Source organism: Bos grunniens, chromosome 25, assembly GCF_055505025.1.
Source record: "Bos grunniens cultivar Pamir isolate PY7600 chromosome 25, Bosgru_T2T1.0, whole genome shotgun sequence".
In the NCBI taxonomy this organism is placed as follows: Eukaryota; Metazoa; Chordata; class Mammalia; order Artiodactyla; family Bovidae; genus Bos; species Bos grunniens.
Genome location: NC_141189.1, coordinates 15,938,569 through 15,966,372, shown reverse-complemented (window position 1 = coordinate 15,966,372; position 27,804 = coordinate 15,938,569). Strand labels below are relative to the sequence as shown.

The 27,804-nt window shown below is 46.0% G+C and overlaps 2 protein-coding genes and 1 non-coding gene across 11 annotated transcripts in view; 2 read left to right on the top strand and 1 right to left on the bottom strand.

Annotated features, from left to right (window-relative positions):
• The window catches only part of SRCAP (Snf2 related CREBBP activator protein), a 30,669-nt gene extending 10,219 nt beyond the window's left edge, over positions 1–20,450 (top strand). For 4 of the 9 annotated variants that reach the window (XM_086374852.1, XM_086374856.1, XM_086374853.1 and 1 more), the window contains exons 14-34: positions 686–822; positions 1,042–1,211; positions 1,475–1,667; positions 3,184–3,320; positions 3,409–3,595; positions 4,603–4,772; positions 5,142–5,407; positions 5,622–5,909; positions 6,454–6,618; positions 6,899–7,084; positions 7,302–7,568; positions 7,902–9,409; positions 12,324–12,589; positions 12,725–12,927; positions 14,679–14,848; positions 15,008–15,204; positions 15,301–15,415; positions 15,624–15,743; positions 16,822–17,016; positions 17,166–17,249; positions 17,358–20,450. In XM_086374852.1, the coding sequence (XP_086230978.1) occupies positions 686–822; positions 1,042–1,211; positions 1,475–1,667; positions 3,184–3,320; positions 3,409–3,595; positions 4,603–4,772; positions 5,142–5,407; positions 5,622–5,909; positions 6,454–6,618; positions 6,899–7,084; positions 7,302–7,568; positions 7,902–9,409; positions 12,324–12,589; positions 12,725–12,927; positions 14,679–14,848; positions 15,008–15,204; positions 15,301–15,415; positions 15,624–15,743; positions 16,822–17,016; positions 17,166–17,249; positions 17,358–20,048 (7,715 nt within the window). In that variant the 3' untranslated portion in view covers positions 20,049–20,450. Of the gene's footprint in view, positions 1–685; positions 823–1,041; positions 1,212–1,474; positions 1,668–3,183; positions 3,321–3,408; positions 3,596–4,602; positions 4,773–5,141; positions 5,408–5,621; positions 5,910–6,453; positions 6,623–6,898; positions 7,085–7,288; positions 7,569–7,901; positions 9,514–12,323; positions 12,590–12,724; positions 12,928–14,678; positions 14,849–15,007; positions 15,205–15,300; positions 15,416–15,623; positions 15,744–16,821; positions 17,017–17,165; positions 17,250–17,357 lie in introns of those variants that run through there. The other 5 variants (XM_086374857.1, XM_086374858.1, XR_015154535.1 and 2 more) reach the window with 4 other exon arrangements.
• Positions 20,451–20,889: 439 nt separating this feature from the next.
• On the top strand, positions 20,890–23,975 carry TMEM265 (transmembrane protein 265). The gene is made up of 3 exons (XM_086374927.1): positions 20,890–21,028; positions 22,047–22,217; positions 23,489–23,975. Exons 2-3 carry the CDS (start codon positions 22,050–22,052, stop codon positions 23,648–23,650), a joined length of 330 nt encoding a protein of 109 aa, XP_086231053.1. The 5' UTR covers positions 20,890–21,028; positions 22,047–22,049; the 3' UTR covers positions 23,651–23,975.
• A 3,022-nt stretch (positions 23,976–26,997) lies between these two features.
• Positions 26,998–27,102, bottom strand: LOC147345118 (U6 spliceosomal RNA). Its single transcript, XR_015155108.1, has one exon. It is a non-coding gene; the product is annotated as a U6 spliceosomal RNA (small nuclear RNA).
• Between the last annotated feature and the right edge of the window lie 702 nt (positions 27,103–27,804).

Here is a 27,804-nt window from a genome sequence, read left to right as displayed (position 1 = left end):
GATTTAGTTGATTTACAATTTTGCATTAGTTTCAGATGTATAGCACAGTGATTTGGTTATACATATATACATAATTGTTTTTCAGATGCTTTTCCTTTTGGGTTATTGTAAGACATTGAATGTAATTTCCTATGCTATATAGTAAATCCTTTTAATATGTTTTACTTGTAGTAGTGCATATCTGTTAATCCCATATTCTTAATTTATCCCTCCTCCTCTTTCCCTTTTGGTAACCATAATTTTGTTTTTTGTGTCTGAGTTTGTTTCTGTTTTGTGAGTTGGGTTTATTTATATTATGGTGCTGTGATTCTTAGGAAGGGACACTGGGACAGAATGTTCACAGTTTATATGTGAGAACCAGAGCTCCAAAGTTTGTATTTCTTAACCATCTTTCATCATTTAAAAAATTCCTTTGCCCCAAATTTCTTCACATCTTTATTTTTTAATGAGGTGTAATTAACATAACATTATATTAGTTTCAGGTGTGCAACATAATGATTCAATATGTGTATACAGTGTAAAATGACAATTATAGTAAGACTAGTTAACACCCATCATCATACATAGTTATAAAACATTTTGGTTTTTCTTGTGATGAGCACTTTTAAGATCTAGTCTCTTGGCAGTACAGTATTATTAACTGCAGTCACTGTGCTGTACATCTTTTAATTCTTTTGCTAAACAGGTAACTGGGGTCCCCATTTGATCATTGTCCCCACCAGCGTGATGTTGAACTGGGAGATGGAGCTGAAACGTTGGTGCCCCAGCTTTAAAATCCTTACTTACTATGGAGCCCAGAAAGAGAGGAAGCTCAAGCGGCAGGTTTGCTCCCCCATGTGATCACTCCCATCCACTGTTGATGCCTCCTATACTTTTAGGTCCTTTCCTCCAATGAATTTCTTTTCCTTCCTTTTCTGTTGCCCTATTCTGCTCCTGGGACTTTTCTCCTAACCTGATTGCTGTCCCTTGAAGACCTTAGGATGTCTTCTTTTTGTTCGTTCTTTTCACCCTACTTTCTGCTACTTTCTCTTGGTACTGCAGGGCTGGACCAAGCCCAATGCCTTCCATGTGTGTATCACATCCTACAAGCTGGTGCTGCAGGACCACCAGGCCTTCCGCCGCAAGAACTGGCGCTATCTTATATTGGATGAGGCTCAGAACATCAAGAACTTCAAGTCACAGCGCTGGCAGTCACTGCTCAACTTCAACAGGTGAAGATGGAGATGTCCAGGATTTGTGGGAGAGTAAACTTGTCCTGAACCCACTCCAGTGTTCTTGCCTAGAGAATCCCAGGGACGGGGGAGCCTGGTGGGCTGCCATTTATGGGGTCGCACAGAGTCAGACATGACTGAAGCGACTTAGCAGCAGCAGCAGACTTCAGCAGCAGTCCTGAAGGGTGGGATGCTTGGAAGGTGGACACTTGGAGGATGTTTTGCTGACCACCCTCCTTCTCATTCCATTTTCCTCTTTGCAGCCAGAGACGCCTGCTCCTGACAGGAACACCCTTGCAAAACAGCCTCATGGAACTGTGGTCCTTGATGCACTTTTTGATGCCCCATGTCTTCCAGTCTCATCGCGAGTTCAAAGAATGGTTCTCTAACCCCCTAACTGGCATGATTGAGGGCAGCCAAGAATACAATGAAGGTCTAGTCAAGCGTCTTCACAAGGTAGGGTCTGTACCAGTTTGTTGAGGGCATGGGGAATAACGAACTAAAGTTCACAGCCAGAAAACCCTTAGGGAGAGGGAAGGCAGTACTGGGCTGAATATACTCAGTTGTCAGGCTGCAGTGTTCCAGTGTCTAACCCATGGCCAGATTGAGTGACTTCATCTTAGCCATCATTCTGCTTTTTTTTTTTTTAATGGTAGCATTTCTCTTTTTATTCCTTGAGTAGAGTAATGCTGAACAGTTTCTGGCTTGGATTTCTCTTTACATGACTTATCACAACTTCATATTTTTGTTGTGTTCCCTTTTTCCTTTTTGGTCTTTTCTGGCTCTTCTCCCTTTGTCCAATGTCCAGCTTTTAAATAACATTTCTCAGCATTCTGATCTTCATACTTTTTTTTTGTCTCTCAGTTTACCTATCTCCTTTGCATACTCATAATTCCTTGACTGTCTAGACCACTCAACCTATATTTAAATTTCTAATGACATTTTTAATTGAAAGTTCCTCTTTTTTAAAATTTGTATTTTTGTTATCTGCCCCCAACCCCTTTGATGATCCCCGTCTCATGGACATTTTTGTACAGAAAACAATAAATGTTTCCATCTCAGCTTGGTGCCATTAGTCTGATATTTTTGGAGTGCAAGAGGGATTTCCCTTTCTCTTTGGCCCCCAGGGCTCACCACCCTGCCCCTCGCCTGGGTAGCTCTTGCCACCCTGCCTGAAAGTTCCTCTTGAACTCACTCTGTTATAAGCCAAATATCTTAAGCTTTATAGCCTGTTATTTCTATTCCATTTTGGTCAGTCATATCATTATTTTGGTAAATCAAACAAAAAACCATTAAGTTTTTCCTAAACTATACCTCCTCCTTTTTAAAATCTTGCAATATTTCAAAAATTATTCCTGTTTTATTGAGTTATAATTGATATACAGCACTGTATAAGCTTAAGCTGTACAACGTAATGATTTGACATATATACATCATGAAATGGTTACCACACTAGGTTTAGTGACACTATCACTCTTCACTTCTTTTCATCTCTCTCTGAACTTCTTCCATGTCAACTTGATGACTAAATCCTAGTCAGATTTTACCTCCTGAGATCTCAGATTTGCCTTTTGTTTTCTGTGCTTCTGTCAGAGTCACATTTATTCTCAGCTTCTCGGCTGAATTTACTTTCATAATCTTATGAATTTACAGTTACTCCTTTAGGAACGTAGTTTGACTCATCCCTTCTGTGTAGTTAGTTGCTCTGTCCTCGGTGCTTCGTTTGTCACGTGTGTTGTGATTATCATCTCTATGTTTGTTTCTTTCATTATAGTAAATTCCTTGAGAGGAGGGCTTACATCTGACTCATCTTTGTGTGGTTGGTTCCTGCTTGCTGCATGGCTGCATGGGTGTTTACTAACGGGCTAAGCCAGGGCTCTTGCTGGTCATCAGGCCAAGACCCAGGGAGAGGGTTCAGCTGGGACACAGTGCCCGCTCTTCTCCTGTCAGCCTCCTGCTTATTTACTTTTAGGTTTTGCGGCCTTTTTTGCTGCGCCGAGTTAAGGTAGATGTTGAGAAGCAGATGCCTAAAAAGTATGAGCATGTTATCCGCTGCCGGCTCTCCAAGCGCCAGCGCTGTCTTTATGATGACTTCATGGCCCAGACCACGTAAGGCAGGACTGAGGGTGGGCCTGGGACCCCAGACTGGAGCAGGAGTGACTGCTAAGGTGCCCTGTTTATTTCTCCTTTCTCTCAGAACTAAGGAGACGCTAGCCACAGGCCACTTCATGAGCGTCATCAACATTCTGATGCAGCTGCGAAAAGTCTGCAATCATCCAAACCTATTTGATCCTCGACCTGTTACCTCCCCCTTCATCACTCCAGGCATCTGTTTCAGCACCGCCTCTCTGGTGCTAAGGGCCACTGATGTGCACCCTCTCCAGGTGAGCAGTTGTCCCCAAGATTATCGCCCTAACCCAACCCTGCACCTCTTTTCTTTAGGCTGGAGTCTGACCTTTAGCATCCTTACTTCCCCTGTCACCTCAGCACTGTTCCAGCTTAATTGTTTTCTAATAACGGTGTCACTTTGGGCAAGGTAACTATTAACTTGTAACCCTGAGTTTGCTTGCCCTTCAAAATAGGGGTTGTAAGGCCTATTCTGCAGTATGTGTGAGAGAATTGTGTTAGTATTTTTTAGAAGTACTTTGCATAATAATTAATACTTAATATTACTTTGTTTTCCTGCTCCTTCCCTCTTTTTGGCCACTTCCCCCCGAAAATTTTGTTTTCATTACAGTAGAACACACATAAAAAGTTTTGCCATTTTAACCTTTTCTAAGCATATGGTACAATTTCATTAATACATTCATATAGTTATATAGCCATCACTATCATCCATCTTCAGAACTGTCTTCATCTTCCTAAACTGAAACTCCATATTCATTAAATTATAACTCCTCATTCTTCCTCTAGTCCCAGCACCTGGCAGTCACCATTCTACTTTCTGTCTCTATAAATTTACTATTCTAGTATTTCATGTTTCGTGGAATCATAAAGTATTTGTCCTTTTGTTGCTGGCATATTTCACTTAGTAGAATGTTTTCAAGCATGTGTTAGAATTTCCTTCCTTTTTAAAGTTGGCTAATATTCTTTTGTACATGTTTTTGTGTATATGTGTATATTCACATTTATGCACGTTGTTATTTTGTTGTGTTGTAGGACTTTGTGTGTTCTGGATGTTAGGCTCTTATCAGACACATGATTTGCAAATACTGTAATTTTGGTCCCATTCTATAGCTTGCCATTTCACTCTGTTAATAGTGTCCTTTGGTGCAGTCCAGTTTATCAGGTCTTTGCTTTTGCTGTCTGGTATGTTATCCAAGAAGTAGTTGCCAAGTTTCCAAATCTTTGATCCTTTGACACTGTGTTTTTGTATTCCTTCTTATGTCAGCGGATAGACATGGGTCGGTTTGACCTCATTGGCCTGGAGGGTCGTGTCTCTAGATATGAGGCTGACACATTTCTACCCCAATACCGCCTTTCCCGTCGGGTTCTTCTAGAAGTGGCTACTGCTCCTGACCCCCCACCCCGGCCCAAGCCAGTCAAGATGAAAGTCAACAGGTACTAAGGCTGAGGAATAAGGGATGGGTTCCTAAAAAAAAGTAGCTACAGCTGGCTGGGTGGGTTGGGGTGGAAAGTTGGAGGCTAGGCTCGACTGTTTGTATGGGTGGATGAAAAATGGGGGAGAGAATAACTAGAAGATGGTCCTGGGAGAGGCCCTTGTGTTTGTCACTGATCGTTTCCCCCCCTCCCTCTGCTTGGTGCCTTTTGTTTATCGGATTTCTTTCTCTTTTTCTCCTTTGGGTCTTACCTTTCCCTTTTTTGCTTTTATAATCTGCTGATTTCTCTGCCTCATCTTCCTTATTTATTTTTTTTCCTATTCCTTACTCTCCCTCCTCCCCTACCCATCCCCTTGTTTTTTCCTCATAGGATGCTGCAGCCAGTGCCCAAGCAAGAAGGCCGGACAGTGGTGGTTGTGAACAGTCCACGGACCCCGCTGGGCCCTGTCCCAGTCCGACCCCCTCCAGGCCCTGAACTCTCAGCCCAGCCCACCCCTGGCCCAACCCCCCCAGTGCTGCCAGCACCACTGATGGTGTCAGCCTCGCCTTCCGGGCCCCCACTTATTCCAGCATCCCGGCCTCCTGGCCCTGTTCTTTTGCCCCCACTGCAGCCAAACAGTGGGCCTCTCCCCCAGGGTGAGTTGCAAGGGAGCCAGGATGCTGGGGGTACTTCAGGCAGATTGTTCGGATTGGGGGAGAAGTAATGAAATTTAGTGTTTGAGGAGCTGGGTTGGAGAGAGGGGTGTGGTGTTTGATGGGCTACGAAGGATTATGTATGGAGGCTTCTAGGAGCAGGCTAAAGCTTAATTGGTCAAGTTATATCTGACAGGCATTTGCTTTGTGTTTACAGTGTTACCATCCCCTCTGGGGGTCTTAAGTGGGACCTCACGGCCTCCCACACCAACCCTGTCCTTGAAGCCAGCCCCACCTGCCCCTGTTCGCCTGAGCCCTGCCCCACCACCAGGCTCCTCCAACCTGTTGAAGCCGCTTACAGTGCCCCCAGGCTATGCCTTCCCGAATGCTGCTGCCACCACCACCTCCACCAGCACGGTCACTGCTCCCACTACGGCAGCGCCAGCTCCTGCTTCTGCGCCACAGCGCCTCATCCTGTCTCCCGACATGCAAGCTCGCCTGCCCTGTAAGTCCCCAGGGCTCTGTGAGGGTAAAGGACTTGAGCTGGCAGGAAGGCCTGTCTGTGTGCCATGGAGCAAGAGAAGAAAAGCTGGGGGCCAGGCGTGTGTCAGATTCTAGGTAGCTAACATATATTAGGTATCTTGCCAGGCACTGATAATTCATAATCAAGTAAGAGCCCTGAAGTAGTTCACAGTCTCTAGTTGGGGAGGTGACCCAAAGATGAGTAAATAGTGGTCAGTCTAATAGTAGATAATTATTTGGGGTAAAAGGGCAGCACAGTGGGCAGGTGTGTGTGTGTGAGTGATGAGCTCAGGATGGTGGAAGGCTGTTAGAGGATGTAAAGGAGATTGCAGATTAAACAAGCAGGATTGGAAGGAGTAGCATGTCAAAAGCTCAGAGGCTGTAGGTGGAGGCTGAGGTTCTTAGAACATGGTGAATTGAGTGGGGGATGGGTTGGAGAAACTGGAGACTTGCACCTCATGGAGGTATGTGAAATGACATTGAGCAGAGTGAGCCCCACGTACATTAAGCCTCTTCTTTATTTGTAGCAGGTGAAGTGGTCAGCATCGGGCAGTTGGCCTCACTAACACAACGTCCAGTGGCTAGTACAGGGGGAAGCAAACCTCTCACCTTCCAAATCCAGGGCAACAAGCTGACTTTGACTGGTGCCCAGGTGCGCCAGCTTGCTGTGGGGCAGCCCCGCCCGCTGCAAAGTAGGTAAAACCCACCCCCTGTCCTGCCTTTTTCTTCCTCTTCTTTGTCCCTTTGTTTTTGTGGCTCTTTCCAGATGTCAGCCTTTATGTTTTTTCCCCCTAGCTTTTGGTGGGTGTGGCCAAGGGGAATGGTTGAAGGGTTCTTTAGATCAAGATAGGTATGAGGTTATTCTGGAGAAGTTACTCCCTTTCTGTTCTTTCTCTCTTCTCTTGCCCCTGCCTCTGCCCTCCTCCGGCTGATAGCTGCTTCTTTCTCTCTCTCTCTCTTCCCTTAACCCAGGGAATGTGGTGCACCTGGTGTCAGCAGGGGGGCAGCACCACCTCATCAGCCAGCCTGCCCATGTGGCCCTCATCCAGGCCGTGGCCCCGACCCCTGGCCCCACCCCTGTCTCTGTGCTGCCTTCTTCGACCCCCAGCACCACCCCTGCCCCCACTGGCCTCAGCCTTCCGCTTGCTGCTAACCAGGGTGAGGCTTCTGGCCTTCCTACTTACTTAGCCCTTGCTGGCCTTGGTCCTTCCAGGCATGCCCTGGGCTACTGTCTGTCTAGCCTTCCCCAGTGTTGTTGTCCCTTGCCAGTAACTCTGATATCTGTCTGCTACCCTCTCCTGCCCTTGGACTTCTTCCATCCTTTGGGTTTCTTGTTTCTTTTCTACCTTCCCCTCAATGTAGCTTCCTCTTGCAGTGCCACCAACCATGGTGAATAATACAGGCGTGGTGAAGATTGTAGTGAGACAGGCCCCTCGGGATGGACTGACTCCTGTTCCTCCGTTGGCCCCAGCACCCCGACCTCCAAGCTCTGGGCTTCCAGCTGTGTTGACTCCACGCCCCACATTGCCCCCTGGCCGTCTACCCGCACCTAGTCTGGGTACTGCCCGGGCTCCCATACCCACATCCACTCTCGTGAGGCCACTTCTCAAGCTGGTCCACAGTCCTTCGCCTGAAGTCAGTGGTGAGTCAAGGTGGCTGATGCCAGAAATTTTTGCTGGGAATGGAGATAGGGTGGCCCAGAGGGTATCCAAGTCACAGTAGATGCTTTCATTATCAGTATACTGGTTTGCAGTGGCCCCCGCTGAGCCCTTGTCTGATTCTAAGATACATTGGTTAGAATCTGGAAGGAAAAGAAATGTTAAATTGTTCGATTCCTTGAATCTTTGAGATCATGGTGTGGGAGTGAAGGTCTTCTGGGAAAAGGTGAACCTTGAGGGTAGGGGAATGGGTGGGACAGGGTAATAGAAGGACCAAGAAAAGAATGGGGGGGCTAACTTATCCTCTGTCTCCATAGCTTCAGCACCCGGAGCTGCTCCCTTGACCATCTCTTCTCCTCTCCCTGTGCCATCCTCACTCCCTGGACCAGCCTCTTCTCCAGTGCCAGTTCCCAACTCCTCTCCCCTTGCTAGTCCTGTGTCTTCTACAGTCTCAGTTCCGGTGTCGTCTTCACTTCCCATCTCTGTCTCCACAACTCTTCCTTCCCCAGCCTCAGCTCCACTCACCATTCCCATCTCAGCCCCCTTGCCTGTTTCGGCTTCGGGCCCAACTCTTTTGACTAATGTGACTCCAACACTGGCACCGGTTGTCTCAGCAGCCCCTGGACCTCCTTCTTTGGCACCAGTTGGGGCTTCTCCATCAGCGTCAGCCTTGACTCTAGGTTTGGCCTCAACTCCATCCCTGTCCCCATCTCAGGCACCTGGTCACCCTCTATTGTTGGCTCCGGCCTCTTCACATGTTCCAGGGTTGAACTCAGCCGTGGCCCCAGCATGTTCACCCGTCCTGGTGCCGGCTTCTGCTCTGGCCAATCCTTTTCCGGCAACACCAAATCCAGCTCCAGCTCAGGCTTCCCTTTTGGCTCCAGCACCTACTGCATCTCAGGCTCTGGCCACCTCTCTGGCTCCCATGGTGGCTCCACAGACAGCAATCCTGGCTCCTTCTCCAGCTCCTCCTCTGGCTCCTCTTCCAGTCCTGGCTCCATCACCAGGTCCTACTTCTGTCCTGGCTTCATCGCAGACTTCGGTTCCAGTTCTGGCTTCATCGTCTACTCCAGGAACACCTTTAGCCTCAGCCTCCTCATTGGGGCCAGCCCCAGCTGCTGCGTTGGCTCCATCATCAGCTCAAACTATGGTACCAGCCCCAGTTCCATCACCTCTTCCGAGTCCAGCTTCTACGCAGACACTGGCTTTACCCCCCGCTTTAGCATCCACTCTTGGCGGCTCGTCTCCATCTCAGACACTCTCTTTGGGAACTGGGAACCCTCAAAGTCCCTTTTCAGCTCAGACGTTGTCATTGACTCCAGCATCATCCCTAGTACCAGCTCCAGCCCAAACACTGTCTTTGGCACCAGGACCACCATTGGGTCCATCTCAGACGCTGTCTTTGGCTCCAGCACCCACTCTGGCTCCAGTTTCTCCGATGGGCCCAGCCCCAGCTCACACGCTGACTTTGGCTCCAGTATCATCATCTGCTTCACTCCTGGCCCCAGCTTCAGTGCAGACACTGACTTTGAGCCCTGCCCAAGTTCCGGTGCCCACCTTGGGCCCAGCAGCAGCTCAGACTCTGGCATTGGCCCCAGCCTCAACACAGAGCCCAGCTTCCCAGGCATCTTCCCTTGTGGTTTCGTCATCTGGCGCCGCTCCCTTGCCTGTCACCATGGTATCCCGGCTACCTGTTTCCAAGGATGAGCCCGAAACACTGACATTACGCTCTGGTCCCCCCAGCCCTCCCTCCACTGCTACCTCGTTCAGTGGTCCCCGACCTCGACGCCAGCCCCCACCACCACCTCGTTCCCCTTTCTATCTGGTAAGTTTTACTGTCTCAAAGGAGAGGGGACAGGAAACTGAATTCTTTTGGAGTATTGCTATAGAGTGGATGGAACAAAATAATGTCACTTTTATCTTGGTAAATTACAAAGCCTGTTTTTTTTGGACCTAATACTTGAATGCCACTGGACAGAGCCCTCCCCTGGGCCTTTACTCTTATCTGTAAAATGGGAATAATAATTCAGGTCCTACTTTTCACAGAGGAATAGTTGAGGACATAATGTGCTTTTAAAACTATTAATCACTGATGTGTTCAAGGCTTTTTTGTTACATTTGGTCTCTGGTTCTTGTTTACTCTTGAGTTAGTGTTGACATATAATTGCCCCATTTTACAGATGAAACTAGCTCATTAAATGATGTTTTAAAATTTATACAACTTGTGAGAATACAAATGTGCTGACTCTACTGCTTTCTCTTCTGCACAAGAGGCAGTCTCAGAGACAGGAAGATTTTTCTCAGTTGATCACCATCGATATTTGAACTTATAAGGGATAAAGGACACCATGGAATACAGTTCCCTAAAGATCATGAGCCTTGCTGTAGTGTTTTACCTTCATGGTGATTAAGTGGGCAATAAAAATAACTTTTTTCTGTCCCTTTATGAGCTTTCTGGTAGCCATTTTTTTTCTGTCATGTATATAGTTCTATGTATGTTTGGTTGAGTTCAAGTTGCAACACAGAGTAAGTAACCCATGACCTAATAAGGAGAAAGATCTAGGGAGTCTTTCCAGGTCCTCTTGTATTTTTCTCCCGCTGATAATAGAGCTGCTGCTCTATTATTATGCTCTATTATCTATTATTCTTTGCCTCAGCCCCAGTCCCCCACCCTCCATCAGTGCCACTGACTCCACCTTTGGTCTTCCTCTAATGCTGCCAGGTTGGTCTGGCTTTTTGGAATCAGAGAGGAAAGCCTAGATCTTAGCCCAAGGGTACAACCCCATAATCTGTGTTTTACTTTCATAGCTCTGCAAGTATTAATAGGTAGCAGCTTCTTGACACTTTTTTAAAGAAGTTTGAGATATAAATCACATACCATACAGTTCTCCTATTTAAACCATACAATTTATTGACTTCTAGTATATTCACAGAGTTATGCACCTGTGACCATGGCCAACTTGAGAACCATTTGCATGTTCTGTAAAGAAAACCCCACACTTAGCCATCGTCCTTAATACTTTCCTTTTCTCCTAACTCTAAATAACCACTAGCCTACTTAATGTCGTACTTATTGAGTCATATATAGCCTTTTGTGACTGGCTTCTTTCACTTATTTTAATGTTTTTGAGGTTCATCCATGTTATGCTATAACTGAGTTATATGTGTATATACAACAGTACTTCATTTTAAAAAAAAATTGTTGAATAATATTCCATTGTATGGGTATACCATATTTTATATATCTGTTGATCAGTTGATTGGGGGACATTTGGTTTGTTTCTTCTTTTTGGCTGTTATGAATAATGCTGCTATGAACATTCATGTATAAGATTTTGTATCTTTTCATGTGTTTTCATTTATATTGGATGTAACTTTAGAAGTGGAATTGCTGGGGTATGGTAACTGTGTTTGACTGAAGAATTGACAAATTTGTTTTCCAAAGTGGCTGTACCATTTTAAATTCCCTAGCGCTTGTGGGGGTTTGAGATTCTCTACATCTTTGCCAAAAACTTGTTGTCTGTCTTTTTGATTATATCCATCCTAGTGGGTTTGAAGTGGTGCCTTGTGGTTTTGATTTGCATTTCCCTGATCATTAATGATGTTGAGCATCTTTTCAGAGGTTGTTAGCCATTTGTATATTCTTCTTTGAAGAAATGTCTATTCAGATCCTTTCCCTTTTTTAATGGGGTTATTTTGTTTCTTTCTGTTACTGATATGTAAGATTTCTTTATGTATTCTGGATACAAATCCTTTTTCAGATAGATGATTTGCAAATATTGTTTCCTTTGCTACTACTGTTGAGAGCTGGCCTTAATGATTTTTCCCTCTAAGATGCTTTCCTTCCTCACTTAGACCACCAAAAGCCAAGAGGTCAAGCTTAAGATAGCAGTCAGGAAGGGAAATTTGGGACACTGCTTTTTTTCAGGACCATCATGTAGATTCTAGTCTTCATTATTTGTGCATTCCAGTAACAGATATTTATTGAGAGCCTACTTTGTGCCAGATAACAAGCTGAATATTAGATGAATACGATGAGCAAGATCAGATATTTTTCATGTTATATAGGGCTTACAGTTTAGTGGATAGAAGATGTTAAAGAATTATAGCCATGTAAAACTCCAAGAGTGAAAAGTGCTACAAGAGTTAGGTGACTTGATAGCCTGTGAAACTGGAAGCACAAAAGATGGGAAAGGATTGGGTCAGAATCATACAGATGTTCTGCCACCGGGAAAAATCTCCCCTCCCCTTTTCTCTCTCAGGGTGATGGTACCTAGATGTCTGGGTAGCTGTTCCCATCCCACCGCGTTCCAGTCTAACCTTTGACAGAGACCTGGCATGGATTTGGTTAGCATGCCTGCATCCTGCTCAGTGCTTTGAGGAGGGATTTTAGTCATTGTTTTGGATCTACCACAAGAAGATAAATTAGGGTATCCTGGAGTTAAGTGTTTTATGGGAAAATCCACACATATCATCCATTCTATAAGTTGATCGAATATACGGATCTTAATTTTGAGTATTCAGACATCTGCTTTGGTAGCATACAGGGAAGATCAGTTTTCTCTTTCAGAGAAGTCATTTCATTCAATGTGGTGAAAAGAGTAATTCCCATATTGACAACTTGGGAAAGTTAAAATAGTGTGTTCTTGAATCTTTGGGTTTCCATAAATTATGTTTAATTCTGGGAGTTACTGCCAGGTCTTCTGTAAGGATGCTGATGACTTTTTCTATGTTTTTAGGACTCTCTGGAGGAAAAGAGGAAGCGGCAGCGGTCTGAACGCCTGGAACGGATTTTCCAACTTAGTGAGGCTCATGGGGCCCTGGCACCTGTGTATGGGACTGAAGTCTTGGATTTCTGTACCCTGCCCCAACCTGTTGCCAGCCCCATCGGCCCTCGTTCTCCTGGCCCCAGCCACCCCACCTTTTGGACTTATACCGAGGCTGCCCGCCAGGCTGTACTGTTTCCCCAGCAACGACTAGACCAGCTGTCAGAAATCATTGAGAGGTTGGCAGGGCTAAGTGCTAATGGGAAGTGGGTCTTGGGGCCTCTGAGTGGATATAGTGGTTAGGGCTGTTAAAGGTGCTGACTTCTGGGGCCATTCAGAGTTCCATATTTCTACAGCTTGGCTTCTTTTTACAGGTTCATCTTTGTCATGCCTCCTGTGGAGGCACCTCCCCCTTCCTTGCACGCCTGCCACCCACCTCCTTGGCTGGCCCCACGTCAGGCAGCCTTCCAGGAGCAATTGGCTCATGAGCTCTGGCCTCGGGCTCGTCCTTTGCACCGTATTGTGTGTAACATGCGTACCCAGTTTCCTGACTTGAGGCTCATCCAGTATGATTGTGGTGAGTTCACTGGCCAGTGAGGGTCCCTTGATCTCTTTTCTTGTCTTAGTCTCAAGATGGTTATATCAGAGGGATGCTCTACATAAGGTTTCTGTGGGTTTCATTAAACATTAGATGGTCTTTTAGGTTATGCTTATGGGTGAGATGAAACGTAGGCCTTATGATGGATTCTTGGCATTTGTAAATTTGACTTTGATGAAAGTTGAAAGTGTTTGCTAACTCATTTATTCAGTGATTATTTTCTGACCTTCTGTTATATTGTGTATCATTTAGGATACAATGGCAAATGAAATAGTACAGCATGGAGTTTTTCGATTTATGGGGAAAGGTGTGTGCTAGTACAGGACTGCACAGTAAATAGTAGATTTGGGGGAATTCCCTGATGGTCCAGTGATTAGGACTCTTTTTACTTCTTTTTTTGCCTTTTACTGCCAAGGGCATGTTCAATTGGTCAGGCAACTAAGATTTTGTAAGCCACAGGCCAAAAAAAAATGTAAATAGTAGATTTTATTTTGGGAAACTATTTGGATGAGGATCCTTTTCTTTTGGTTAGAATCTTATTGTTTAGAAGGAATTTGGCTGCAGGTAATAAAACCAACCAAAGGTGGCTTCAAAATCTTTTACTGTTTACCAAGTCAGAAATGCTGAGAAAGGGTATGTAACTGGTTTAGCAGTTTACTGGTGGCTTTATGGACCCAAGACTTTGCCTACCATCCTTAGCTTGTATCTTTTTATTCTCATGGTTATTTCCTCGTGGTATTAAGATGATGTTCCAGGGAGTATACCAGTACTCCAAGCAGAGAGCAAGGGGTTGAGACAAAATATTCCTAGCAAGACTTTGATTTTTTTTTCTTCTGGGAAAAAAGCCCACCCAGTTGACTTTGATTCAGAATTCATTGACTCAGATAGAACCATATGCCGATCCCTAGAGTAATCACTGACACAGGAAAGTCAAAGAGGAACTGTGGCTTATTTATAATGATTCATCTTTTGGGGTTGGTTTGAAGCATGCCTTCCCTGGGAATCACCCTGCCAGGTGTTCACAGGATTAGTTGGGTTCTGTTAATCATGAATGATAATAGTGACTAGTTTCTGCTACAGCTCTGCACAGATACTTCTATAGTAACATAAAATTTGGAGCTTTCGTAAATGTCTTAGAAGAAAGGCGGCAGAATTTTTAATAATATGTATTCAACAGCTATTTTAGTAAAATTATTTTATAACATTTGAAACCATTCAGAATAGGTAAAATGAAAGTCTTTGTTGAAAGTGTTTAAACTGATTGAATCAGAAATGTTACAGAAATTATTTTGTATTTGATGGTAGGTTGAACTAGATAACCTCATAAGATCCTGCCTCTGTGGTCTGATCTTAGTGACCTTCCATCCCTGTAAGCTCATGACATAAATGGATTTGTTATCTTGTGAATTGCTTTTTTTGTGTTTTAGCTGGTATAACTCAGTGTAGTGCTGGAAGGTCTCTTGCTCATACACCACTAAGGATTTCTTTTTTTACCCCTGAGGGTCTGTATTACCTTTTCCCTAGACTGAAAGAAGTCAGGTCCAAGACAAGAGCTGACTTAAGAGGAAGAACCCTTAAGGGAAGAAAATACATGTTAAATATTTTTGATCCTCTGGGTTAACCAAAACCCTGGCATAAAACGTTTATCTCTCAAGTACATAGGCTTCCAGTGCTAAGTGTTCTTACTCCAGCTTATAGCTCGTTCCCTATACCCCTTCATATCTCTTCAGGAAAGTTGCAAACGTTGGCAGTGCTGTTGCGACAGCTCAAGGCAGAGGGCCACCGGGTGCTCATTTTCACCCAGATGACCCGAATGCTGGATGTATTGGAGCAGTTTCTCACCTACCATGGGCACCTCTACTTGCGTCTGGATGGGTCGACTAGAGTTGAACAGAGACAGGTAACCCAGGCACCTGCAACACTTAGAGGCTTGCCTCAGCTCAGTCTCCTTTTCTAGGGCTCAAGAGTCTCATGAGGGGGTCCCACTAAGCCTTGGTCTGTTTTTGGAGATATGTCTCCCAATACTGTTCTTTTTTTTTTTTTTCCCTTTTTCCTCTAGGCTTTGATGGAACGATTCAATGCAGACAAACGCATATTCTGCTTCATCCTTTCAACTCGGAGTGGGGGTGTGGGCGTGAACCTGACGGGGGCAGACACTGTTGTTTTTTATGACAGCGACTGGAATCCTACCATGGATGCTCAGGCCCAGGATCGCTGTCACCGAATTGGCCAGACCCGAGATGTCCACATATATAGGTGTTGCCTTGTCTCCCCTTACCTTACTTTTCCTTTGCTAATAGGGTTTTATTGATGTATTTGACTGTTTATACATGTCCTTCATCACCCGCCTAGGCTTATCAGTGAACGGACAGTGGAAGAGAACATCCTAAAAAAGGCAAATCAGAAGAGAATGTTGGGAGATATGGCTATTGAGGGAGGCAACTTCACCACAGCCTATTTTAAACAGGTACTAAGATCTTCCAGTCTGTGTAGGAGAGAACTGCTATGCATATGGGAATTACTGCTGCTTATTAGAAAGGATGCTTTGACCCCCACATACCTGCCTTTTCAACCAGTGATGCTTCTGATACCACTCATAGCTACCAGCTTCATAGCTGTAGACCTGAGACCAACATTCCTTTGGCTCTGACACTCTGTTTATGTTCTTTCCAAAGCAGACCATCCGAGAGCTGTTTGATATGCCTCTGGAGGAGCCATCTGGCTCATCTGTACCCTCTGCCCCTGACGATGAGGAGGAGACTGTGGCCAGCAAGCAGACCCATATCCTGGAGCAGGTGAAAAAAAGAGTGGGCAGGGACTTCCTTGGCAGTCCAGTGATTAAGACTCTGTGCTTCCACTGCAGAAGTTCCATTCCTCGTCAGGGAACTGAGATCCTGCCCTGCAAAAAAAAGAGTTGACAGTCCCTAGAGTAGAGCTAACGGTTATAGTGTGTGTCATCTTTCAGTCTCTTGAGTTTGTCCAAGGGGAAAGAACTATTTCTGCTGCTTCCCAGATTACAGTTCACTTTTGATACTTGTGAGTAGATTGCTTATTGGTTCACCTGATTTCATAGATAGAATCACGGTTCTAGGTTTGAATTCCAGCAGTGCGTCTTGATAGTGTCTGTTAAGCTACATCCATTTAATCCTCTGAGCCTTAATTCCCACTTCTCTGAAATGCTAAATTAGAAGGAAGTAACTGAGGGCTAAATGGCATAGTGGATTTAGAAGTGCTTTGTATATAGTGTAAAACTCTTTTTTTCCAAACATTAAAGCATACTAGAATCATTTGGAAGATTTTGAAAAAGATTGATTCCTGGGCCCTGTTTCACAGTCTTTCTACTTAAATCATGATTTTTAAGGATGAGGTCTTGGGCATTTGTAGTTTTTTGGAAGTAGACAGATGTTTTGAAACTACAGGTGTGGATTATCATGGAGAAAATTTTCCCTACCAAGTGCATTCCTCTCATGCTCTAGGCTACTTCCCTCAGTGACTTTGGTGTGATCTCTCTGGATATTCATCTCGGGAATGATCAGATAGTAGTCTGTTGTCCTGAGGGATCTCAGTGCAAAAAAGAATTGTGGATTATTTTGTATTCAAAAAACTACTGCTTTAAAAAGATATGAGGCTGACTTGAAAGTAAGTAGAACTAGAGGTCTCAAAAACAGTTATTTTGTCCCTGGTGGGACTCCTGGTTGAATCTGTTCTATCCTATGTGGACCACTGTGTTGTTTGGTAATTTGGGTGGCCCAGAAGAGAGTTGAGTTATGGTGTAAATCTGCTTTGATGTAAATCTGGCCTCATTTGCCAGAATCAAATCACAGGATGTAAAGAAAGAACTTCTCATGGTATTTCTTCCCCACACCCTTGTAGGCATTGTGTCGAGCAGAGGATGAAGAGGATATTCGTGCAGCCACCCAGGCCAAGGCTGAGCAGGTGGCTGAGCTTGCAGAATTCAATGAGAATGATGGGTTTACTGCTGGTGAGGGAGAGGAGGCTGGTCGGCCTGGGGCTGAAGATGAGGAAATGTCACGGGCTGAGCAGGAAATTGCTGCCCTTGTAGAACAGGTTGGTGTTGGATCCACTAGTTCTCAGCCTTACCCTCCATAGCCCCTTCCTGTGGACTCTATGACTATCTGTCTTTGGTGAAAATAATCATGAGTGATGGGCCCTGGGCACCAGGTTGCTATTTTCATCACCACTGCTCTTTCCCACAGCTGACCCCCATTGAGCGCTATGCCATGAAATTCCTGGAAGCCTCCCTGGAGGAGGTGAGCCGAGAGGAGCTCAAGCAGGCAGAAGTGAGTATTTCTTCAGGGTGGGGATAGAAGTGGAAAGTGACTGCTTTCCACGTACTCTACGTGCTGCTTGCCTCCCTCTGACCAGTCCTTGGGCTCTGTTTTTGATAGGAGCAAGTGGAAGCTGCCCGCAAGGACCTGGACCAAGCCAAGGAGGAGGTGTTCCGCCTACCCCAAGAGGAGGAGGAGGGCCCAGGGGCTGGGGATGAGGTTTCCTGTGGGACTGGTGGAGGCAGCCACCGGCGCAGTAAGAAGGCCAAGGCCCCTGAAAGGCCAGGGACTCGCGTCAGTGAGCGTCTTCGTGGAGCCCGGGCTGAAACTCAAGGGGCAAACCACACTCCTGTCACATCCACCCATCATACCCGCAGCACTTCCACACCCCCTCGCTGCAGCCCTGCTAGGGAACGAGTTCCTCGGCCAGCACCTAGGCCTCGACCCCCTCCAGCTTCAGCTCCTGCTGCAATTCCTGCCCCAATCCCTGTCCCAATCTCTGCCCCAATCCCCATTTCAGCCCCAAACCCAGTAACCATGCTTCCTGTCCATATCTTGCCTTCTCCCCCTCTCCCTTCTGCACAGATTCCTCCCTCTTGTTCTTCTGCCTGTACCCCTCCTCCTGCCTGTACTCCTCCACCAGCTCAAACCCCACCTCCAGCCCAAACTTCTCTCTTAACTCCTTCCTCTCCTCTTCTGCTTGGCCTACCTTCTGTGCCCATGTCTCCACCAGTCACGAACCTCCCCTTGGGCCTGGGGCCTGAGGCAGAGCTGTGTGCACAAGCAATGGCATCTACTGAGTCCCTGGAGCTGGCTGATATGGCCAGTTCCGAGACTTCCCCAATTACTCTTGTGCCCCCTAAGGATCTGTTGCCAGTTGCTGTTGAGATCCTGCCTGTGTCAGAGAAGAACCTTTCTCTCACCTCTTCTGCACCTAGCCCAACCCTGGCGGCTGGCAGCGTCCCCAACGGTCAAGAGCAGGAGGTACCCGAGCCTGCTGAGGCGACCATCCTCTCAGTGCTGCCTGATGGTGAGGAAATGCCCACGTGTCTGAGTGAGAGCAATAGGCTGGAGCTCCCACCCTCAGCAGCATCTGATGAGCCACTTCCAGAGCCACTGGAGACTGATAAGAACTCGGAAGAGCTGGTGGAGGCCCAGACCCCAACCTCTACTCCAGAGAAACCACAGGAACTTGTTTCAGCTGAGGCCACAGCCCCATCAACTTCATCCTCGGCCACCTCCACACCTGAGGGTTCTTCACCAGCCCGGCCCCCTCGGCGTCGTACCAGTGCAGATGTAGAAATTAGGGGTCAAGGGGCTGGTCGGCCAGGGCAGCCTCCAGGTCCCAAAGTGCTTCGCAAGCTGCCAGGACGGCTAGTGACTGTGGTAGAGGAAAAGGAACTGGTGAGGCGACGGCGACAGCAGCGGGGTACTGCCAGCACCCTTGTGCCTGGGGTCTCTGAGACTGGTACCAGCCCGGGAAGCCCATCAGCCCGCAGCATGTCGGGGCCAGAATCCTCACCTCCCACCAGCGGTCCCTGTGAAGTTGCTCCCCCATCCACACTGCCCACTCCAACCCAGCAGCCCTTCATAGCTCGCCGTCGCATTGAGCTGGGGTTAACTGGTGGGGGCAGCTCAGAAAATGGAGAAGGGGCACTGCTTGCCATCACCCCTCCTGCTGTGAAACGTCGGAGGGGGAGGCCCCCCAAGAAGAACAGGTCTCCAGCGGATGCTGGGCGAGGGGTTGATGAGGCACCTTTATCCACCTCTAAGGGAAAAACCAATGGGGCTGATCCAGTCCCTGGGGCTGAGACCCTTATTGTTTCGGAGCCTGTCCTTGCACCCCAGCTTATTCCTGGGCCCCAGCCTCTCGGACCCCAGCCAGTTCACAGACCCGAGCCCATCATCCTATCACCTGTGGAGAAAAGAAGGCGTGGGCGGCCCCCTAAGGCCCGAGATCTGCCCCTTCCTGGGACCACTTCCTCTCCAGGGGATGGCAACTTAGAGAGCCGGACACAGCCACTCCCGCTGCCGCCACCCCTGCCGCCACTCCCGTCCCTCCTGTCCTGTCCCACCGCTGCTGCCGCCAGCACTGTCACCACTCTCACCATTTCAACGTCCCCACCCAAGCGGAAGCGGGGCCGACCTCCCAAGAATCCACCATCACCTCGGCCCAGCCAGCTCCCTGTCTTGGACCGTGACAGCTCTTCTGTCCTCGAGAGCTGTGGATTGGGGAAGCAGCGGCAACCCCAGGGCCAGGGGGAGAGTGAGGGTAGTTCATCTGATGAGGATGGAAGCCGCCCCCTCACCCGCCTGGCCCGCTTACGTCTCGAAGCAGAGGGAGTGCGGGGACGAAAGAGTGAAGGGTCCATGGTGGTGGCTGTAATTCAGGATGACCTGGATTTAGCGGATAGTGGGCCAGGCGGGTTAGAATTGACATCTCCCGTGGTCTCATTAGCTCCAAAACTGCGCTCGACTCGGCTGCGTCCAGGGTCTCTAGTTCCCCCTCTAGAGACTGAGAAGGTGCCTCGCAAACGGGCAGGGGCCCCAGTCGGCAGTGGTCCTGGGCTGGCAAAGCGGACCCGCCTACAGCCCCCAAGTCCCCTGGGGCCTGAGGGCTCAGTAGAGGAGTCTGAGGCCGAAGCCTCAGGTGAGGAGGAGGAAGGGGATGGGACCCCACGGCGCCGGCCTGGCCCCCGCCGGCTTGGTGGGGCCACCACCCAAGGGGACCAGCGTATCTTGCGCAGCAGTGCCCCTCCCCACTTGGCTGGCCCTACCATTAGTCACAGAGGCCGCAAGGCCAAGACGTGAGTGGGCTGCCCTCTTCACCTAGGCTTTCTGCCATAGCCCCTCTCTCTCCATGACCAGGCCTGACTCTGTTAACCACTACTTGAAGTCTTTTGAGGGGGAAATCCTCCAGGGAGACATAGGGGCCTTCTCCCTTCTTTCCACCAAAGTAGGGAGTAGGCATCTGGTTGTCATGGAAACGGGGCTCTTCACACATCCCCTTCCCTTCCACCCCACATGGCTGGGCAGTGTTAAGGGTGGTAAGATAGTCTCTGTCCCCACCCCTTTGTACTTGATGTCCCCAGCTATCTTTCATGGCCCCCCCCACCCTTAGGGGAAGGGGGAGGGGCTTCTCTACAATGAGTTTTTTCTTTCTTTTTTTTTTTTTTTAAGAAGAAAAAAATAATAAACTTAGTTTCTGTATGAGCATCCGCGTAAGGAGGCTTCTGATTTTCTGGTCTGGTGGACGGTTGGGTGGGAACTTGGGTATCATTTTTCTCCTCTTGCTAAGACCCTAGTACTTGATCTCTAACCCAGAATTGTGTGTCTTTGAGGCAGAAGTCGCCACCCAAGAAGAGGGAAGAATGGCAAATCTGATGTGGTAGGGTACCTTTCCCTACGGTTTCCATTTTAAGTCATCCAGACTCGTACGTCTCTCCCTTCTGTTCCCTTGTTCCTGGACTCCCCTTGGGGCTCTCTGACGCCTCAGACTTTGCCCGCTTCAATCCCCTTGCTCAGGTGCTTTCACTCCCTCTTCAGAAGGCAGGCACCCTACCTCCAGTTACTCCATCCTTGCCTTCCCTTGCTTTTCCTCCATCTAGCCAGACTGGTTTGAATCAGCCACACCCCCTTCCAGCTTCTGGGGATCTTCAGATGGTGGCTGGCCACCCAACCCCACCCCTGGGCTTGGCTTGGAGCCCTGAGTCAGCTCCATCTCCACCCAAGCCAAACCAAACCTGAGGCAGAGGCCGAAACTCAAACAGTTCCTCAAGGCCTATCGCCAGGTAAGAGTCCCAGTTCGTTGTTATATTTTCTCTGATCTCGATTCACTGGACCCTCTGTGTTTTTTGATGACTGTGTGTACTGAGTCTGAGTTCTTCCCTCACATCCATTCTGCAGCTTTGTGTACATGGCATTCTTGGCTCTTCGCTTGTCTTCCCTCTCTCATTCATCCTTCCTATCCTTTGTTACTTGTGTTGAAAGAACTGCAAATGGTTTCATTCTGTCTAGGGTGTGGGGAATGGTTGGGGGTGAAGGTAAAAAGGTGGTTTGATGCCAGAGCTCTTGAGAGCTTGGGAAATAGGGGGATGAGAAATTATTAAATAGGGCATCGTTATGCAGGTTTCTGTGTAGGTTATGAGGTCATTTGGACTCTGTTTAACTGATTGTGTTGTGTAATCTGGGTTAAAATGGGGAGAGGAGGTGGAAGGGAGTCTGCATAGCAAGGGAGGCTCTGAGTGAGGTCTTTCTGGTGTTGAGTTTTCTTAGCTATAAAGAGAGCTTAAATGATGCTTTTCCTCTCCTTTCCCCCAAATTCAGGATAGTATTTTCATGTGAAATGACTGATTTCCTTGAGATGGAGTACAAGGTTTAGGGTGCCATTCTCTGATCCCTCAATATTTGAGGGCAGCCTCTAAGGAACTGCAGGGCCCTTTGAAATACAGTTTAAAATCACTGACTGGGGTAGACCTAGATACCTAGCAGTCTTTTGAGATACTGTGTTTCTCTGCTGCCTCTCAGTGTGTACCTCATTTTGCTTTTCCCCACTTCTCAAAACAGTAAGTAATACAGATAATGCTGTGTTGACACCACTTTGCCTTTGAAGGCTGGGAACCTTAGGCTGAGGAAAAGATTCCAGACACACATTTCCTCTCTTGGTCACTAGGGGAATTCCCCAGTAAGGCAGCATTCCTGAGAGTTTGGCTAGGCTACAACATGATCAGGGAGAGGGGGAGAGTCTGAGCAAGGCAGGCCAAGAGTTCAGTTGTTGGGCTTACAAGTATCTTGACTTATCGCCCACAGGTGATGGAGGACGAGGAGAATGCAGCAGAGAGCCTGGTGTGCAACACGGAAGCTGCTTGTTCTCCATCCCCCATTCGCTGCTGCTGGCTCCGCCTCCGCTGCTTAGCAGCTACTAGCATTATATGTGGCTGCTCTTGCCTGGGAATAGTGGCCCTTGTGTTTGCCATCAAGGTGAGGAATGCAATTCCTGTGGGAGCAGGGGTGTGGATGTAGAAAGGCAGTGGTTCTGTATACCTGATTTGTCTACACTGATGAGTTAATAAGTACCTGCCAGAGCTTGGCTGTGGGCCTGGTGCCAGAAGTAAGAATAAGACATGGTTCCTGCCATCAAAGGGCCCACAGTCTAGGGAAAGAGATGGTTGTGAAAATGGGTAATTATTAATAGCATGCAGCTAGCTCATCTGTATTATGATAGAGGAAGCGCATGGTATTCTGGGCACTAGGAATATATGTGATTGCGTGTACGTGTATAAGAGAGAATAGGTGACAGGCATCCTACAGGTGTGAAAAGAAAGTGATGTTAAAGGATGAGTGAATAAGGATAAAAGGGCATCCTATACAAAGGCAATCTGGACTGTTAGTTCAGTATGACTGAACCAGCAAGGAATAGTAAGAGATGAAACCAGAGGACCTGGATTCCCAGGAGCCTCCAGTGCTGTGTTTGGCAGTTTTAGTTTTATCTGTTAAGTACTAGGGAGCCTCTCAAGGATTTTTGCAAAAGAAAATGATATGATCAGATTTGTGTTGCAGTAAAATCCACTCTCAAGGCCTATAAAGAGGATGAATTGGAAGGGGCAAGACTCAGGGCCGCTGAGCAGTAATTGGAACAATCTGTAGGTATTCAGAAGACACTGTGAAGTCTTAGAATGAGCCTCGCCATTCCAAAACATCTGACAGAAACGGCACATGTACTTTTTGAAAGGCCACACAGGCTAACTTAAACATCATACAGGCATTTCCTCTATCCTACTTGTATTTTTATTAGAAATTATTTTCTTATCAAAATAATTTGTGGGTTTCATTATGCAAAATCATAAAAAGAATCCTTAATGAAAAAGATGAGATTAGCCTTTGGGCTAGTGAGAATGGAGTGTTTGATTGGACATGAGTGAAATATTTGTAAGATTGCTCACTGTTTCTTGCCAAGAATTCCAAATTCTGAATGAAACTGAGATGAGTAGAAAAGGTAGAGGAATAAAATGATTAAAAAGTACTTTCCCATATGTGATCTGAGCTAACAACAGCCATCCTGAAAAGGAGGCAGAGCAAAGTTGGGTGCCTTACTTTGCAGCTGAGACATGAAGGAGAGAAACTGGAAAGGGAGGTGGAGTGCATGGGTGTGAGATTCTGAGCCATAATGAGGATGTAGGATTGGAGTGGGACAATGGGCATTCTGCGGGGAGAAGCAGGGGGAGAACCTAACCAAAAACCTGCCCCCACAGGCGGAAGAGCGGCATAAGGCAGGCCGGTTGGAGGAGGCAGTGCACTGGGGGGCCCGGGCCCGGAGGTTCATCCTGGCCAGCTTTGCCGTCTGGCTTACTGTCCTCGTTCTGGGCCCCCTGCTTCTATGGCTGGTCTCCTACACCATCGCACAGGCTGAGTGACCCTGGGTGGCCTTTGCTGAGATCAGCCGAGACATCCTGGATCCTCCAATGCAGTATTGTGAGGGTCTGGTGCCAACAGTGGTTACTTCCTGGCTGGAAGGATGGTGCCTCTCTCAAAGGGCTTTGGAAGAGCTCTTTAGCCTTTTCTAAAAGGCAGCAGCTGAGACTGATGAGGGGAGGTCAGCCTGCTCTATTCTTTCAGTGCCCACCAACCCCTATTCCCCCTAATCTACTCCATCCTAGGGGCCTCTAGGAGGGGAGGTTGAAGACCAGGCCTGATTTTATTAGTATTTGTTTTGTAATAAAAACCTTTTTAGTGGTGAAATGTTCCTGTCTAATTGTTGTTCCCCTGCTTTTCCCTGGGCCCTTGGTGAGAGCCAGACTGAACATGGGATCATGGCGGAAGCCTGCATCTCCCCTTACCTAGGAATTTCAAGAGGAGGAAAGGATCCTCCTTCCTCCCCCCACTTTTTCCTTCTTCTAGAAGTCTCCCTTCTTGGAAAGCCCCACACTTCTCTCTTACCTATCAACAGACTGTGAGGCCAGAAAGCAAGAGTCGTAGCAGCAGCTGCTGTTTATCAAGTGCTAACTATATTCCAGGCTGTGTTCTAAGCATTTTATATTTCTTCTTCACAACTCAAAATCACTCAATGGTAGGTACTGTTGTTCTTATTTTATAGTTGAGGAAACAGGCATGGATTTTCCAAGGTCACACAGCTAGTAAGTGGCATAATTGGAATTCAACCTAGACAGTTTAGTTCCAGAGCTGAGAGTGGAGTGAAAGGATTGGATAACAGCAACCACCACCCAGTATGTGGAGACCTGTATGATTATAATGAATTTTCATATCCTTTATCTTGGGTCTCATGATAATATTTTAAACATTTTTTAAATTGTGAGGTACATAAAGGAAAAGATCCAAAACAAATACATAACTTCATAAGTTAATACAAAACATCTGAAAAAACCACTATTCAGTCAAGAAATTAAACTTTGTCAGCGCTCCAAAATCTCCTTTCTACCCGTCCCCATCACTCTGCCTTCCTTTCTTTCCACAGGTAACTTTGTATTTGTTATCCACAGGTATTCTGACTTCTAACAATGTCATTTGCTTTTGCCTGCATTTGAATAGGATATAAATGAAATCAAATGTATTCTTTTTATGTCTTGCTTCTTTTACTTAACACTGCTTGTGAGATTCATCCATATTTGGTGTAACTGTAGTTTTTATTAGTCTATAGTATTCCATTATATGACTCCCTGGTAGCTCAGTGGTAAAGAGTTCATCTGCAATGCAGGAGACCCAGGTTCAATCCCTGGGTCAGGAAGATCCCCTGGGAAAGGGAATGGCAACCCACTCCAGTGTTGTGGAGAATTCCATGGACAGAGAGGAAGCCTGGTGGGCGACAGTCTGTGGGGTTGCATAGAGTTGGACATGACTGAGCAACTAACACACACATTCCATTATATGACTATATTACAATTAACACATTTTCTGTTAGTGAACTTTCAGAACATTTCCCGTTTTAGGATATTATGAATCATGCTGCTATAGACAGTCTTATACATGTCTTTTGAAGTATATATACCCTGGGAATGGAATTTATTTCACCAATACAGACCAGCAGAACACCTAATGGAATTATCGATGTTGTACACTGAAGAGTCAAGGGGAAAGGGGCACGTGATTGTGCTTTTCAGTGTTCCAAAGTGTTTCAGGAAAGAAAAGTGAAGGAACTCCATTGTCCAGAGATTAGGACTGTAACAATGGGTAGAAGTTATATAGACAGCAGTGGTTCTGAACCTTGCCTTCAAAATGTAATCTGGGCAGCCTTAAAAAGTAACTTACTCCTGAGCTTTACCACCTGCTCCCTTCCCCCATGTCCCCCACCCCGTCCCCCACCCCACTCCCCACCCCAGTCCTGATATTCTGATTTAATTCATGTGAGGCACTGCCTGGGTATCAGGAGAACTCATTTTAAGGAGATTTTTCACACAAAAAAAATTTAAATCTAGTATTTGATTAATCAGCAGCTTCAGTTTACTAGAATATCCCATTCCTCCAAACTGATTACATGAGATCTTGCTACTTTTTTAACTCTTTATTTTGAAAAAATTTCAAGTCTATAGAACAATAAAAGAGTAGTACAATGAACTCTTGTGTAGCCTTAACCTAGATTTATAATTTTTAACACCTCAACCACGTTTGCTTTGTATCTGTCTATCTTGTTCAGTCACTAAATCGTGTCCAACTCTTGTGACCCCATGGACACAGGCTCCTCTGTCCATGGGGATTCCCCAGGCAAGAATACTGGAGTGGGTTGCCATTTCCTCCTCCAGGGGATCTTCCCAACCCAGAGATTGAATGTGCATCTCCTGCACTGCAGGTAGATTCTTTACCCGTGAGCCACCTGGGAAGCCTTTTTCTAAATACTCATAATTGTTATTGCTGAACTATTTGAGGGAAATACCTTGTGATCTGTATCTCCTAAGAACATATTTTCTCACATAACTATAGTACAATTATATTTAATTCAGAGAAGTTTAACATCAGTACAACATTATCTTCTAATAGTCTATATTCAAACTTGCCAGATGTCCCAGTAACATACTTTATAGCAATTTCTACTTTAGAGTCCAGTGTGGGAACGTAGATTGCATTTAGTTTGTCAGCTCTTCAGCATTCAATTTTTAGTAGGTTCTCATCCTTTTCTTTCATTTTTCATGACATTTTTGAGGTGAGGCCAGTGTGTAGAATGGCTCTTAATTTGGGTTCTTGTGATTGAATTCAGGCTTATGCATTTTTGGCCGAAATCTTACATAAGCTGTATGCCCTGAACACATCACATCAAGAGGCGTGTGTCAGTTTGTCCTTCTATGGCAGATGTAACACTGACAACTTGGTTCTAAGGTAGTGTCAGATTTCTGTGAGGTAAAGATAATTTTTTTCTTTGTAATTAAACAGTTATCTGTTTAAATACCTCACCAAATTTTTCCCAATAACTTTAATGCCTGTTTTGCCCAAGTCAGTTATTACAAGGCTTACAAAATGTTGTTTAACTTTATCATTCTTTCTACACTTATTAGTTGGCATTCTATTATATAGGTCTTTTTCTCCTTCATTTATTTATTTACAATTTTTAGTGTCAGTATGGCCTCAGATTTGTTTTTAAATTCAATTTACTATACCCATTACCACCATTAACCTTTTTAAATAGTTTTGTTGAGGTATAATGGCATGATTTACTTACAGTACACAGATCTTATTGTGCCAATGGGTGAATGTTTTTTTTCTTTTTAATTGATTTTTTTATTGAAGGATAATTGCTTTACAGAATTTTGTTGTTAAAAATATGGAACGCTTCATGAATTTGCATGTCATCCTTACACAGGGGCCATGCTAATCTTCTCTGTCGTTCCAATTTTAGTATATGTGCTGCCGAAGCGAGCACTAGGTGAATGTTTTTACATGAACACGCCTGTGTAATCAGGTGAATAGAACATTTTTAGCACGTGAGAAGGCTCCTTCATAGCTCTCTCAGTGTCATTACCCTTTTTGTCCCTGATTTCAACCTGGTTCTTGTGTTTAAGTTCCCATCTTTCTTCACTTACTTTTTGGCACAAATTATTCCAGGCCCATCTTGTACTTTCTCTGCTTTAGCGTGGGAATTGGCCATTTCTCCCAAGGAGCCCTGGTTCCTTTTATTGAGGACTGTTGCTTTGAAATCAGTATTTAGACACTAGCTGTGCTCACTACTGGACAGGCTCTATTGGTCCTTGGCCCTTTCACAGATTAGAGCAAGAAAATAGCTAATGTTATCTATTCATTCTTAAAATCATACCTCCAACTTCAGTCATAAGGTTCTCTCCCCATTCCAAATATTTCCACAGTAAGAACCTAGACTGCCAATTACATCAATGTGTTTATTCACTTTATTCAAAATAATTGTCCCATTATACTACCAAGCAAATCTACCAAGTAAAATACAAGATTTCTTTGAGTTATTCTGTCTTTAAATGGTATAAGGTCAAAGTACTCCATTAAAAAGTTACTTGGATTCGTTTTTCTCTTCATTTGGTTGCAATCTGAAAGTTATATTTCTCTTAATAAGATAGTTGTTAAAAAATTAAATGAGTTAGTTCTCTGCCTCTAT

What these genes read in the sequence shown, in the direction of transcription:
- TMEM265 (XM_086374927.1), top strand. Translation starts at nt 22,050, where the DNA reads ATGGAGGACGAGGAGAATGCAGCAGAGAGCCTGGTGTGCAACACGGAA. An exon ending in CCCTTGTGTTTGCCATCAAG is followed by an intron (nt 22,218 to 23,488) that starts GTGAGGAATGCA and finishes CTGCCCCCACAG; the next exon opens with GCGGAAGAGCGGCATAAGGC.